We start from the raw sequence: 13,269 nt of genomic DNA on the forward strand, positions 1-13,269 counted from the left end.
AAACATTTCCATAAGAAAAAGACATTGGTTATCTCTAGGCTCGAGAATAGCTAACTTCAGGCGAAACCGGGTGTCATTATGGCAACACAGTATTTTAAGAGAAACCTCCCTTTAAATTTGTATAGAGAAGGAAAAAATATTGCTAGTTTGTTTCCTCCTGCCGCTTAAGAGAGATAAAAATGTCTGACACTTGCAGGCTATTTCCTCCATTTGGAGACCCCTGGCCTTCCTGCCTGTTACCCTCTCATTACCTTTCAAATATCCTCCTCAGTCTTTATTTACTATGTGCCAGGCACTTTGCTAAGTACTTTATAAGAATTCTTTCTAGGACTTGCCTGGGGGTCCAGTAGTTAAGACTCTGAGTTGTGGTCTGAAACAAGAGAAGCCACCAAAATGAGAAGCCCATCAATGCAACTAAAGAAAGTCTGGGCACAGCAATGAAAACCCAGCACAGTCAAAAATTAATTAATTAATTAATTAATTTTAAAAAAGAATCCTTCCAGATCTTAACTGAACCCAGCTAGATAAGTGACCACAGCTATAACACAAAGCACCTAGAAACCACCCACCTGAGCCCAGGCAATCCACAGAAACACAGAAACATGAGAATTAAAAGCTTACCATTGGTTTAGGCCTCTAAAACATTTTAGGGTGATCGGTTACACAGCAAGAGATAATCGCAAGAAGCAACAGTTAAAACCAGACATGGAACAACTGATTGGTTCAAAACTGGGAAAGAAGTACAACAAGGCTATATATTGTCACCCTGCTTGTTTAACTTCTATGCAGAGCACATCATGCAAAATGCCAGGCTGGATGAAGCACAAGCTGGAATCAAGATTGCCAGGAGGAATATCAACAACCTCAGATATGCAGATGATACCATTCTAATGGCAGAAAGTAATGAGAAACTAAAGAGCCTCTTGAAAGTAAAAGAGGAGAGTAAAAAAGCCAGTTTAAAACTCAACATTCTAAAAACTAAGATCATGGCATCCGGTCCCATCACTTAATGGCAAACAGATGGGGAAAAAAATGCAAACGGTGACAGATTTTATTTTCGTGGGCTCCCAAATCACTACAAACAATGACTGCAGCCATGAAATTAAAAGATGCTTGCTCCTTGGAAGAAAAGCTATGACAAACCTAGACAGCATGTTAAAAAGCAGAGACATCGCTTTGCCAATAAAAGTGCATATGGTCAAAGCTATGTTTTTTCCAGTGTCATGTACGGATGTGAGAGTCAGACCATAAAGAAGGCAGACCAAAGAATTGATGCTTTCAACCTGTGGTGCTGAAGAAGACTCTTGAGAGTCCCTTGGATAGCAAGGAGATCAAACCAGTCAATCTAAAGGAAATCAACCCTGAATATTCACTGATGCTGAAGCTGAAGCTCCAATACTTTGGCCAACTGATTAGAAGAGCTGACTCACTGGAAGAGACCCTGATGCTGGGAAAGATTGAGGGCAGCAGGAGAAGGGGATGACAGAGGATGAGATGGTTGGATGACATCACTGACTTGATGGACATGAGTTTGAGCAAACTGTGGGAGATGGTGAAGGACACGGAAGCCTGGCATGCTGCAGTCCATGGGGTCACAAAGAGTAGGACTAGGACATATTTGACTGAACAACAACCACAAAGAGATAACTGAAACAATGTATTTTCTCCCCTCTTATCTTCAAAGCTATACCCTTAAACCAGGCATAAGGGGTCCACAGAGATGAATAAACCCTGAGTGAAGATTGCAGGCAAAAAGAAACTGAGACTGGATACAGAGCACAGCAAAGCTGAGTCTGCAACACTGTATTCCCTCAATGATTATCTGAGTGCCTACTATGTGCAAGGTAGCACAGCCTAGTGATTAGGGGTATGGGCTTGGATTCAGATGTGTTGAAATCCTGGTTCTCCCACTTGCTAGCTATAAGAACTTGGAAAAGTTACTTAAACTTCTCTGAACCTCGGCTTCTCCAGACAATAGAATGGAAGTCCACCATAACTACTTCCAGAAGCTGCTGGGAGGAACAAACAGGGTAATGTAGGAAAGCACTTTCTCCCCCTACCCCTAGGAAACTAGGAAACTCCTCTCATGCCTCGGCCATAACTTCACAAACACCACTTTCTCAAGGAAGCCTTCCCTAACGGCACTCTCCAAACTTCACAACACCTGTGTGCTTTCCCTGTATAAACACACATCATCAGCTGGAGTTATCTGTTTGCTTCTTAATCATTTATTCATGTTAGTCACACCCACTAGAGAACATCAGCTCCCTGAGAAGAGGGTCTGTCTATGGTGCCCCATACCCAGAACAGAGCCTGCTACCCAGAAGAAAAGTGTCTTTAAACACCTGCTGAAGGCAAGAAAAGCATTTAGCCCAGAAGCCTGACTCATGCCAGGTATTCTCTAAATGAGTCTGGCCCTGTGCTACATGCTTCTGCAGTAAGCTTCCTTCCACTAATAAGCTTCCTACCCCGAGGAAGCTTATTAGAGTCTAATGAGGAAAAAGACACATGCAGAACTATCCAACACTGTCAAAGATGGTCACTGAGGCCCAACGTGTCCCTCCAGCTCTGACAAGGCAGAGATTACCTTGTGACGGGGACAACCCAGAAAGGCTTTCCAAAGGAGCAGTGCCATTGGAGAACTCACATTTCAAAGTGCCAGTCCTAACAAAAAATGGGGTGGTAGCTTTTTCTCTTCAGGGCCCAGAAGCCTAGTCTAAGGCAAAGTCTACATCAGATCAATAAATATTTCTTTATTCATTCATCACTCATCAGATGTATACTGAGTACCTAGGAAGTGCCAGGTACTATTTTAGATATGAGATCAATTAACAATGTCAACAAGCTGGCATTCTGCCCCCAAAAGGCTCCATAGCAACCCCATCATTACCAGGGTCCCACTCACTCCTCTGTGACCTGGACCCCCAACAGTATCAGCTCCTCTAATGGAGGTCAGGTCTTATGTCTTTTAATATACATCCCTTAGTGGTCCAATGGCTCAGACTCTAGGCTCCCAATGCAGGGGCCCTGGGTTCAATCCCTGGTCAGGGGACTAGACCTCACATGCCGCAACTAAAAAGAAAAGGATCCCACAGGCCACAACTATGACTGCTGCTGCTAAGTCGCTTCAGTCGTGTCCGACTCTGTGCGACCCCATAGACGGCAGCCCACCAGGCTCCACCGCCCCTGGGATTCTCCAGCCAAGAACACTGGAGTGGGGTGCCATCGCCTTCTCTGACTATGACTGGATGCAGTCAAATAATTTTTTTTTAATAAATTTAAAAACCCATCTCCAGGGTTCCAGAGAGTATTGCCAGTGGCGTCTGCCCAAGATAAAATACAATTCTTGCAAATCTCCCTTAAGATGTGTAAGCTGAAAGGTCTTCTGATACAACACTCTCATCTGTAGACAAAGAATGTCACCTGCCATTTCAGTAAACGCACAATGTTGTGACATAAAAATCCTGAGGGTGCTCCCTGAGGGGATTCGGGACAGAGAAAAACAGGATAAAGGCCCTAGACAGTTAAGGAGCCTATCAAAGGAATTTCAATTGAGTCCAGACTCTTGAATTATTCCATACACAGAAAAGCATTAATTCCATTAACTTGAGATGTCTGGTTTTCTTTCGATAGCAGTCATCTTTGGACAGTCAACTATCTTTTTCTTTGTTTGAACTTATATATTCTGGTTCCTCCCTAACCTCTTTCAGCCAATCTCTCAGAGCTATCTGAGAGACTATATCCAGGCTTAAGTCCTCAGCAAGTCTGCCCAATAAAAATCTAATTCTCAACCCTTAGGCTGTGCTTTTTTTAATAGAACACATCTTTAGATGAAGAAACTGAAGCCTCGAGAGAGAAGATGACCCTTGACCAACGTCATCAAGTGAACTAACTAAAAGTAGAACCAGACTAGAACCCAGGGGTCCCACATCCCAGATCTGGATGCTTGATTTTTCAAAGAATTTACTATTCTACCATTACAAGCCACAGTTTCAAGAAAAGTTCTTGAGATAAAGAGGGCCACTGACTATTGAGACTAGAGTGGACAGTTTACAGTAGCGCGAATAACCATAACTTTTCAAAGGACTTACTAGGCAAGCATCAGTCACTGTGATAAGCACTCTGTAGGAAGTATTTCACTTGAATCCTCACAACTCCTAAATTGGTATTATTATTTTTCCCATTTTACAGATTACAAAACTAAGGCACGGAGGCGCCCAAAGTCCCACAGCTGCTAATAAAAGAGAAAGGGGTGAAGTGGTAGAACGACAGTGCTGGGTAAACTAGGATGGCGGCATCAACGGCCCCCACTAGCTTTGACTCAGTAAACGATGTATTTACTGGAGACATCGACAAGCCCTGTGCAACCTCAAAGGGGCTCCAGAACCTGGGCTCCCCGCGTCTCTCCCTCCAGCTGCGGCAGGATGTGAACGTGATGCCAAGCACTGAGCCTTTCCCTCATCCTGGAGGCACAGCCTTCGAGGAAATCCACCCCCGCCCTCGCCCGGCACATCCCAGAGGAAAAGCCCGCAGCTGGATGCGGACCTCCGCGCGGGCAGCAGGGAGCCGAATGCAGGAGGGGAACTTCGGACGACGCTGCCCAGAGCGCAGACGGCCTGGCCACAGGGGCAGCGCGGGAAAACGCGAGCCCCAGCCGAGACCAAGCGGGCAGAATACCTTTCGGAGGAAGCTGGCGACCACCTGCTCGAAGGGGTACTTGAACACCTCGTGCACGTCCACGGTGACCCCCATCCCGGCGCGCCGACCACGCCTCCGCCAGCACACTATCTCTAGAGCTCCGTCTGAGCCGGGCCGCAGGCGTCCACGCCCGGGAAGCCTAAGGGGCTTGGGGATTTTTTTCTCTTCCTTTTTCAAACTTTCGAAACTTTATTGTCCACTCGGAAAAACAGACAGTTGGCACGCCCCCTTTCCCTTCCCCGTCCCCTTCCGCCAGTCTGGGCTGCAGGCGAGGGAGGTGCCGGGCCCCCGGGCGGTGTGGCTGGAGGCCTCAGGAGCGGCCCCGCCCCGCCCTGACTCCGGCTCCGCCCCTCCGCGGTCTGATCACACCTCGCCCACTCCACGCCACGCCCCACGGCCTCGCCACGCCCCACGGCCTCGCCACGCCCCAACGGCCTCGCCACGCGTGCCTCTGCGGACCCAAGTTTCCACCTCACAGCTGGGGAGTCTTGAACCTTGCAGCTGGGGTTTTTGTCATCACTTCGCTTGGAGCCTTACTTAAGCCGCTACTGGCAGCACTAAAAAGATGTAATAAATACATAAACTACCCTCCCTCCGAGTTTAGGGACTGTAATATAACCCTCCTCAGTGTTGCCCAGTTCAGTGTGACAGAGGCCAACAACTGCATTCCTCACAGGACCTGGGCAGTTGCCTCTGAGGCTCCAGGTTGCGTCTCAAGTACATAGAAATTGCCTGTATCTGCGTGTGACTCCGTCAAGAAATTCCTACACTCATAAAAGGTTAGACCATGGGAAGAGGAAACAAGAGATACAAAAAGAATTTGGAATGGTCTTCACTCGACTGTACAGATTTTACAAAAACAAGCCAGTGAATCCATTAATCCAATACCTTATTTAACATATGAATTCCTGATCACCTACTATGTGCTAAGCACAGTGCAGTAAGGAAAGCACAGTCCCTTCTGTCATGTGGGATGAGTCAATCAGATGATTTAACACCCAGTAAGTAAAATAGATCCTTGGATGGCATCACTGACTCAATGGACATGAGTGTGAGCAAACTCCAGGAGATAGTAATGGACAGGAAAGCCTGGCATGCTGCATGGCATGCAGTTCATGGGGTGGCAGAGTCTGACACGACTCAGCGACTGAACAACAACAACAAACAAAATAGAAAAAGAAACAAGATAATAGGTCAAAGTTACAGGTGACATAATTTTAGCTAAGATGAATCAGAGAAGTCTCTGAGGTAGTGACTTTTACTTTATAATTGCATAATCTCGCTTACCCGTGACACACAGAGTCACACTGATCTGGCAAGTTCAGTTCAGTCGTTCAGTCGTGTCCTACTCTTTGTGACCCCATGAACCAGAGCACGCCAGGCCTCCCTGTCCGACCCCATGAACCACAGCACGCCAGGCCTCCCTGTTCATCACCAACACCTGGAGTCCACCCAAACCCACGTCCATCGAGTCAGTGATGCCATCCAACCATCTCATCCTCTATCGTCACCTTTTCCTCCTGCCCTCAATCTTTCCCAGCATCAGGGTCTTTTCCAATGAGTCAGCTCTTCACATCAGGTGGCCAAAGTATTGGAGTTTCAGCTTCAACATCAGTCCTTCCAATGAAAACCCAGGTCTGATCTCCTTTAGGATGGACTGGTTGGATCTCCTTGCAGTCCAAGGGACTCTCAAGAGTCTTCTCCAACACCACAGTTCAAAAGCATCAATTTTTCTGCCCTCAGCTTTCCTTATAGTCCAACTCTCACATCCATACATGACCACTGGAAAAACCATAGCCTTGACTAGATGGAACTTTGTGGACAATGTAATGTCTCTGCTTTTTAATATGCTGTCTAGGTTGGTCATAACTTTCCTTCCAAGGAGTAAGCATCTTTTAATTTCATGGCTGCAATCACCATCTGCAGTGATTTCGGAGCCCAAAAAAATAAAGTCTGACACTGTTTCCACTGTTTCCCCATCTATTTGCCATGAAGTGATGGGACCAGATGCCATGATCTTAGTTTTCTAAATGTTGAGCTTTAAGCCAACTTTTTCCCTCTCCTCTTTCACTTTCATCAAGAGGCTCTTTAGTTCTTCTTCACTTTCTGCCATAAGGGTGGTGTCATCTGCATATCTGAGGTAACTGATATTTCTCCCCGCAGTTTTGATTCCAGCTTGGGTTTCCTCCAGCCCAGCATTTCTCATGATGTACTCTGCATATAAGTTAAATAAGCAGGGTGACAATATACAGCCTTGACGTACTCCTTTTCCTATTTGGAACCAGTCTGTTGTTCCATATACAATTCTAACTGTTGCTTCCTGACCTGCATACAGATTTCTCAGGAGGCAGATCAGGTGGTCTAGTATTCCCATCTCTTGAAGAATTTTCCACAGTTTATTGTGATCCAAACAGTCAAAGGCTTTGGCATAGTCAATAAAGCAGAAATAGATGTTTTTCTGGAATTCTCTTGCTTTTTCGATGATCCAGCGAATGTTGGCAATTTGATCTCTGGTTCCTCTGCCTTTTCTAAAACCAGCTTGAACATCTGGAAGTTCACGGTTCATGTATTGCTGAAGCTTGGCTTGGAGAGTTTTGAGCATTACTTTACTAGCATGTGCTGCTGCTAAGTCACTTCAGTCGTGTCCGACTCTGTGCGACCCCATAGACGGCAGCCCACCAGTCTCCCCTGTCCCTGGAGATGAGTGCAATTGTGCGGTAGTTTGACCATTCTTTGGCATTGCCTTTCTTTGGGATTGGAATGAAAACTGACTTTTTCCAGTCCTGTGGCCACTGCTGGTTTTCCAAATTTGCTGGCATATTGAGTGCTACACTTTCACAGCATCATCTTTCAGGATTTGAAATAGCTCAACTGGAATTCCATCACCTCTACTAGCTTTATTCGTAGTGATGCTTCCTAAGGCCCACTGACTTCACATTCCAGGATGTCTGGTTCTAGGTGAGTGATCACACCCTGGTGATTATCTGGGTCATGAAGATCTTTTTTGTACAGTTCTTCTGTGTATTCTTGCCACCTCTTCTTAATATCTTCTGCTTCTGATCTGGCAAAACCTTGAATAAATCCATCTCTCCATTTACTCACTGCCTTACCACTGAGAGAGCCTGGAGGAAAAGTGTACACCCAGACTTCTATTTAGATTTGTAACCAATCTCAAGGAGCCTTTTAAGTGGCGCTTAGACCATAAACAAAAACCCTGCTATTTTCTAATCCACTTCGTGTCCCAGGCTCCTCTCTCTTCAAGCCTCCAACACCTCCCTCCCCAGCTTCATTCTCAAGTGATTATGTAGCTTCCTTTTTCACTTAGTAATAGGAAACATCTCTCTGTCATATCTACCCACCTGTCCATTTGCCCTGCCTTCTCTCCTGTTCTTGTGGACGAACTGCTAACACTTTGGGGCCAATCTCTGCACTTGTCCACCACATCCAGTCGTGGGCTGCAGATGGTTAACAAACAGCTCTACATTAAAAATCAAACCAAAACAAGGCCTGATGTCCAATGGCTGCAATTTTTGTGGTGTAAACACTCCCACCACAGTCAATTTCAAACGACCAGGGTGGTGTCATTTCCATCACGCACACACTACAGACATAACTGCAAGAATATAGACCATGGTAAAGGTAGTAATGGAATTAGGAAGGGAAGCTTTTTGAATATCTATTACCTTTCAAAATATAGTTTAGTAGTAATTTTATATAATTTAACATTTAATAATAGCTGTGTTTAACAACCAGCTGATGAGGTTCAGAACACAGTAGCCCAAAATATGGCACCTCAGTATACTGAGGGTGTTTTAAACTGAAGGAGTCTGCCCAAACTGCAGAAGCAGGAAGATCTCTCTGGCCTTCCCCTACCCTCCTCCCCTGAAGCAGATCTTTTCTCTATACCCAGAGGGAAGAAGTATCGTTATCTCCAGGATGAAGGGTCACCAAGAAGAATCTGAACAAACACAGCTTGCCAAGTTTCCCCCTGTTTACTACACTTACCTCATCATACCCTTTGTCCTATACTTCTCCACAACTGCTGACTCTTTATCAAAGCTAGAATAAAAACTCTTATGTTTAACCATTTCTTCATGTCTTCATTTCATTATGAAGGCTCCTATGTCACTTATAAAACTTACAGTTAATAAATCTGTATCCTTTTCTCTAGGACTTCTCTGGTGGCTCAGCAGTAAAGAATCTGCCTGCAATGCAGAAGACATGGGTTCAATCCCAGGGTTGGGAAGATCCCCTGGAGAAGGAATGGCAACCCACTCCAGTATTCTTGCCCAGGAAATTCCATGGACAGAGGAGCCTGGAGGGCTGCAGTCCATGAGGTTGCAGAGTCAGACATGATTTAGCAACTAAACAACAATGCTTTTCTCCTAATAGTCATCGTTAGTTTAATTTTCACATCCAGCCAGGGGCCCTAAAAGGGTAAAGGAAAACTTTTTCTCCCTTACACAGCTCTACTACATCCCTAAAATTCCTTGTCCTCTTTCTTGTTCAAGGACATGTCTCAAGCCTTATCCACTCCCTCTTTTTTTGCATCGTCAGTTTTTTCTCTACTGGTCATTCAAGCCACCATACAAGTACATTGTGATTTCGTCCATCTTAAAAAAAAAAAAAAATCCACCCACCCTTAACCCCATATCTTCTGCCAGCTCCATTTCAATTCTCTGGTCCATTTTTGTTCTTATAATGTCTTGAACCCACTCCAACCGTTTGAGCCCCTGGCATTCCACTGAACCTACTGCTGTCAAGGTCACCAAGAACCAAATTGTGAAACCCACTAGTTAATTCTTAATCCCCACTTTACTAAACCTATGGGTCATGTTTCCTTGAAATATTGAATGAGAAGTGGGGTGGAGGGTTAAGTGCCAAAGCTGTTACACATTGAATATACGTATAAAGCAACTCTACTATATCACCAACCCATCCTTAGAGGAAAACAAACACACACCAGTGTCCCTGGGGGATTACACACACCCCCACAAAGGGGAGATGATTTGTTTGTGGAGTTCATGGTGTCTCTAATCTGCACCTGCAACCAGACAGCAGCTGGAAACTGAGTGTGACACAGAAGACCCTATAAGGCTAGACCCTAGGCTCCCACTCCATCCTGAACATCGATTTCTTCCAGAACATATCCGTGGAAAGCTGCTCACCCACTCCTGGTGAAGAGGCCACAAAAGGCCAAGACTGTGTACTGTAAGATTAAAGGACCCAGCACCTGTTGGCTCTACTTGAGCTGATTGGCTAACTGCCTTGTGTAAGAACAAATGCCACCTGCCCAGTCCAAGGACATCAGAGCACTCTGAAGGTGAAAAGGGGCCCAGCTGGACAAGGGAGGCCACTGACAAGCAGTCTTACAGCTCAGAATCACAGCCAGTTTGCACAACTTGCTTGCTGTGTCCCCAGGGGAGAGAAGAGGGCTGCAAACCAACTTTCCTTTGCTTTGAAATCAGGTGGCTTCACCAGTCAGGAACTCGAGTCTGGAAATTTACTAGCCAGCCTCACAAATTCAGACCTTATCTGGTCTTTAAGATACCAAAATCATCTTTGCATCTTCAAGGAAAAGCTCAGCAGACCACCCCATACATTTGGATGGAATGAATGGATGATTGGCCCTTTACACATGTTGTGAGATATGAGTGGATGGTGAGATTCATCCTTGCACCTCTATCCTTTTTCATTTACTCACCCTTTTTATGCTGGCTCAGTTTCCTCTTCTGACTCTCTCTTTTTCATGCTGATCTTTTTTTATCGAGTCTTATAGCTGTCTGTTCATGTGAATTCTCCACTGAAGTATGAGGTTGTCCAGACTGGAAAGAACTGTGTGTTATTCACTCTTCCCTATCCGGTGTTGAGTTGGAAAAATCTCAGTCCATCTGTTGTGCTTCTCTTTTATTCTCACATCACTACCACACTCACAACACTTCTGACACCAGGTATGTGGGGGTTTCCCCCACATTGAGAAATTCTGTGACACCAGCTAGGTGTCCTCCAATGTAACTCAATTCTGGCACCATCTACCTGGAAAGAGCAACAGACCACACAGGTTAAGGGGTCAGGCCCACAAGACTGCCCCTCCCTTCAGATGTCAATCCCAAGTCCAGGTGGTTCCTCATGCTTCTGACCCAAGGGCTATGAATCACAGTTTCCCATGGTTCAGTTAATTTGCTAGAGTAGCTCTTAGGACTCAAGGAAATAATTCACTTACTGTTTACCAGTTTATTATAAAAGGACATGACAAGTCCATTCTCTGCATCTGTGTCTCTATACGTGCCTTGCAAATAGGTTCATCAGCACCATTTTTCTAGATTCCAGTGAGGGAAGGAGAAGGGGGATGAACTGAGAGAGTAGCATTGACATATTTACACTACCATGTGTAAAATAGATAGTTAGTGGGAACCTGCTCTATAGCACAGGGAGCTCAGCTTGGTGTTCTGTGATGACCTAGATGGGTGGGATGTGGAAGGGGAGGGAGGTTCAAGAGGGCAGGGATATATATATATACTTATAGCTGATTCACGTAAATTTACAGCAGAAACTAACACAACATTGTAAAGCCATTATACTGATTAAAAATAAATTTTTAAAAGGAGAAACCTAGTTTCTATACCTTTACCTAATAAAACAGTCATTTTTAAATTACAAAAAAAAAAAAAAAGGACATGATAGAGAATAGAGATGAACATCCAGCAGGAAGAGATGCATATAACCAGGTGGGAAGGGGCACCAGGCTTCCACACCCTCTCCGACCAGGACCTCCACACTTCACCACCCTGGAAAATCTCCAAGCCCCATACTCTGGGGATTTTTATGGAGGCTTCATCACATGGAGGCAAGATCAATCATTAACTCCACTTTCAGCCCATCTCCCCGTCTCTGGAGCATAGCAGGTGGCGCTGAAAATTTCAAGCCTCTGATCCTGGACTGGTCTTTCTGGTGACCAGCTTCCATCCAGGAGCCCACCCAGAGTTGCCTCACTCGAACAAAAGTCACTCCTATGACCCAGAAATTTCCAGGGGTTTTAGGAGCTTGGTGTCAAGAACAAGGAATAAATATGAGGGGGGAAAACCATGCTCCTAATGCTTTTTATCACTTAGGATATAACAAAGGTTTTAGGAGCTCTGTGCAGGACAGAATTTAAGGTGTGAAGGAGGTGAGTGCAGGGTGGAGGGGGGCAGAGACCAATATACATAGATTTTTCTATTATTTCACGAGTGCCTAGCAAAATACCTGGCATATAGTATGTACTGAATAAATTCATGAATGTACTTAGAGAATATGACCTTGAGTGAGTTCCTTCCTGTCCCTGAACCTCAGTTTACCATCAACAAAATGACAAGTGGGCCAAGATTATCTCTAAATTTCCTTCTAACTCTCTGACATTTCAGATATGGATTCAGGGCAGGCACCATGGGTACAAGGGCACAAAGTAGAAATTTGCAGGGAAAACAAGGCAAAAAATCTCAGAACAAGTTCACAATGTCAGGGTAAGTTAGACCCATGTCACTGAACCGGAATTCTCTTCCCCCAGTTGAGGAAGACAATGATCAAAGTGTAGGGTCAGGCTGCCCAAATGACTGTTCTCTTGTTCTCTTTATATCCTCTGCAACCAGTCTCTGCTTTACCTACACCCTACTCACATGACTCACCTTCCCTCTAAATCATAGAGCCTAATCAGTAACTGTCTGCATGCTTGCCCCTAGCCCCAGCTAGTGATTGTTCTAATCTTTAAATCAGATCTATCTCCACTATGATAGTTTATCAAAGAAGCATGCCCCTCTGATGTCTTCCCTGGTAACCCAACATCAATTCCCTCTGCAACTGGTAACACACACACCTGCTCCCCAGCCAAAGACGGCTGCCATGCCCTGTCCTCCATCTGCAGACAGTGGGGCAATGGTAGGTTGTCAGTCTAGGACCTTACTTCACACGTGTTAAATTCCCTCCGCCTCTATCTATTAAAGTAGTGATCTCTCCATCCCTGACTCCAGACTCTTCGTTCAGTCTTAAGGCTGAGCAAGTAAAGGGCTTGCAGGCTGGAGGGGTACAGCTCAGCACAAAGAAGTTTAAGAATTTTCATCAGGCAGAGAAGAAAAGTTTCAGGGCAAGGAGCCAGAAGGTCACCATACCATACAGCATACTACAAAGGACCTAGACGCTGTTCAAACTCCAATGCTGAGCAAATGAAATATGTAAACCATTATTGCATAAGTATGTGTGCTAAAGGGGGAAGAGTAAAGTGGAAAAGAAGGATAATGAATGAATAGGGGCAGGGCAGAAGAGAAACCCTCCCAGACAAAGTGACACTTAAGTAGAAGACTTGAGGGAGCTGGTTGTGCTCATATATGAGGGGTGATCATGCCAGGGCTTCCCTGGTAGCTCAGTTGGTAAAGAATCTTCCTGCAGTGCAGGAGAGCTGGGTTTGATCCCTGCATCAGGAAGATCCCCTGGAGAAGGAAATGGCTACCCACTCCAGTATTCGTGCCTGGAAAATCCTATGGGCAGAGGAGCCTGGCGGGCTTCTGTCTATGAACTCACAAGAGTCAGACACGGCGA

The 13,269-nt window shown here is 45.3% G+C and overlaps 1 protein-coding gene across 4 annotated transcripts in view; it reads right to left on the reverse strand.

The window, feature by feature from the left end:
• The window catches only part of PRELID2 (PRELI domain containing 2), an 83,874-nt gene extending 78,841 nt beyond the window's left edge, over nucleotides 1-5,033 (reverse strand). Inside the window, exon 1 of one of the 4 annotated variants that reach the window (XR_015168501.1) lies at nucleotides 4,678-5,027. Coding sequence is in view for 2 of the 4 variants with exons in the window: in XM_086413658.1 (XP_086269784.1) it covers nucleotides 4,678-4,752 (75 nt within the window). In the remaining 2 variants the exon portion in view is untranslated. Of the gene's footprint in view, nucleotides 1-4,677 lie in introns of all 4 variants that reach the window. The other 3 variants (XR_015168502.1, XM_086413658.1, XM_086413657.1) reach the window with 3 other exon arrangements.
• Between the last annotated feature and the right edge of the window lie 8,236 nt (nucleotides 5,034-13,269).

The sequence above is a fragment of the Bos grunniens genome, chromosome 7, assembly GCF_055505025.1.
Source record: "Bos grunniens cultivar Pamir isolate PY7600 chromosome 7, Bosgru_T2T1.0, whole genome shotgun sequence".
Lineage (NCBI taxonomy): Eukaryota > Metazoa > Chordata > Mammalia > Artiodactyla > Bovidae > Bos > Bos grunniens.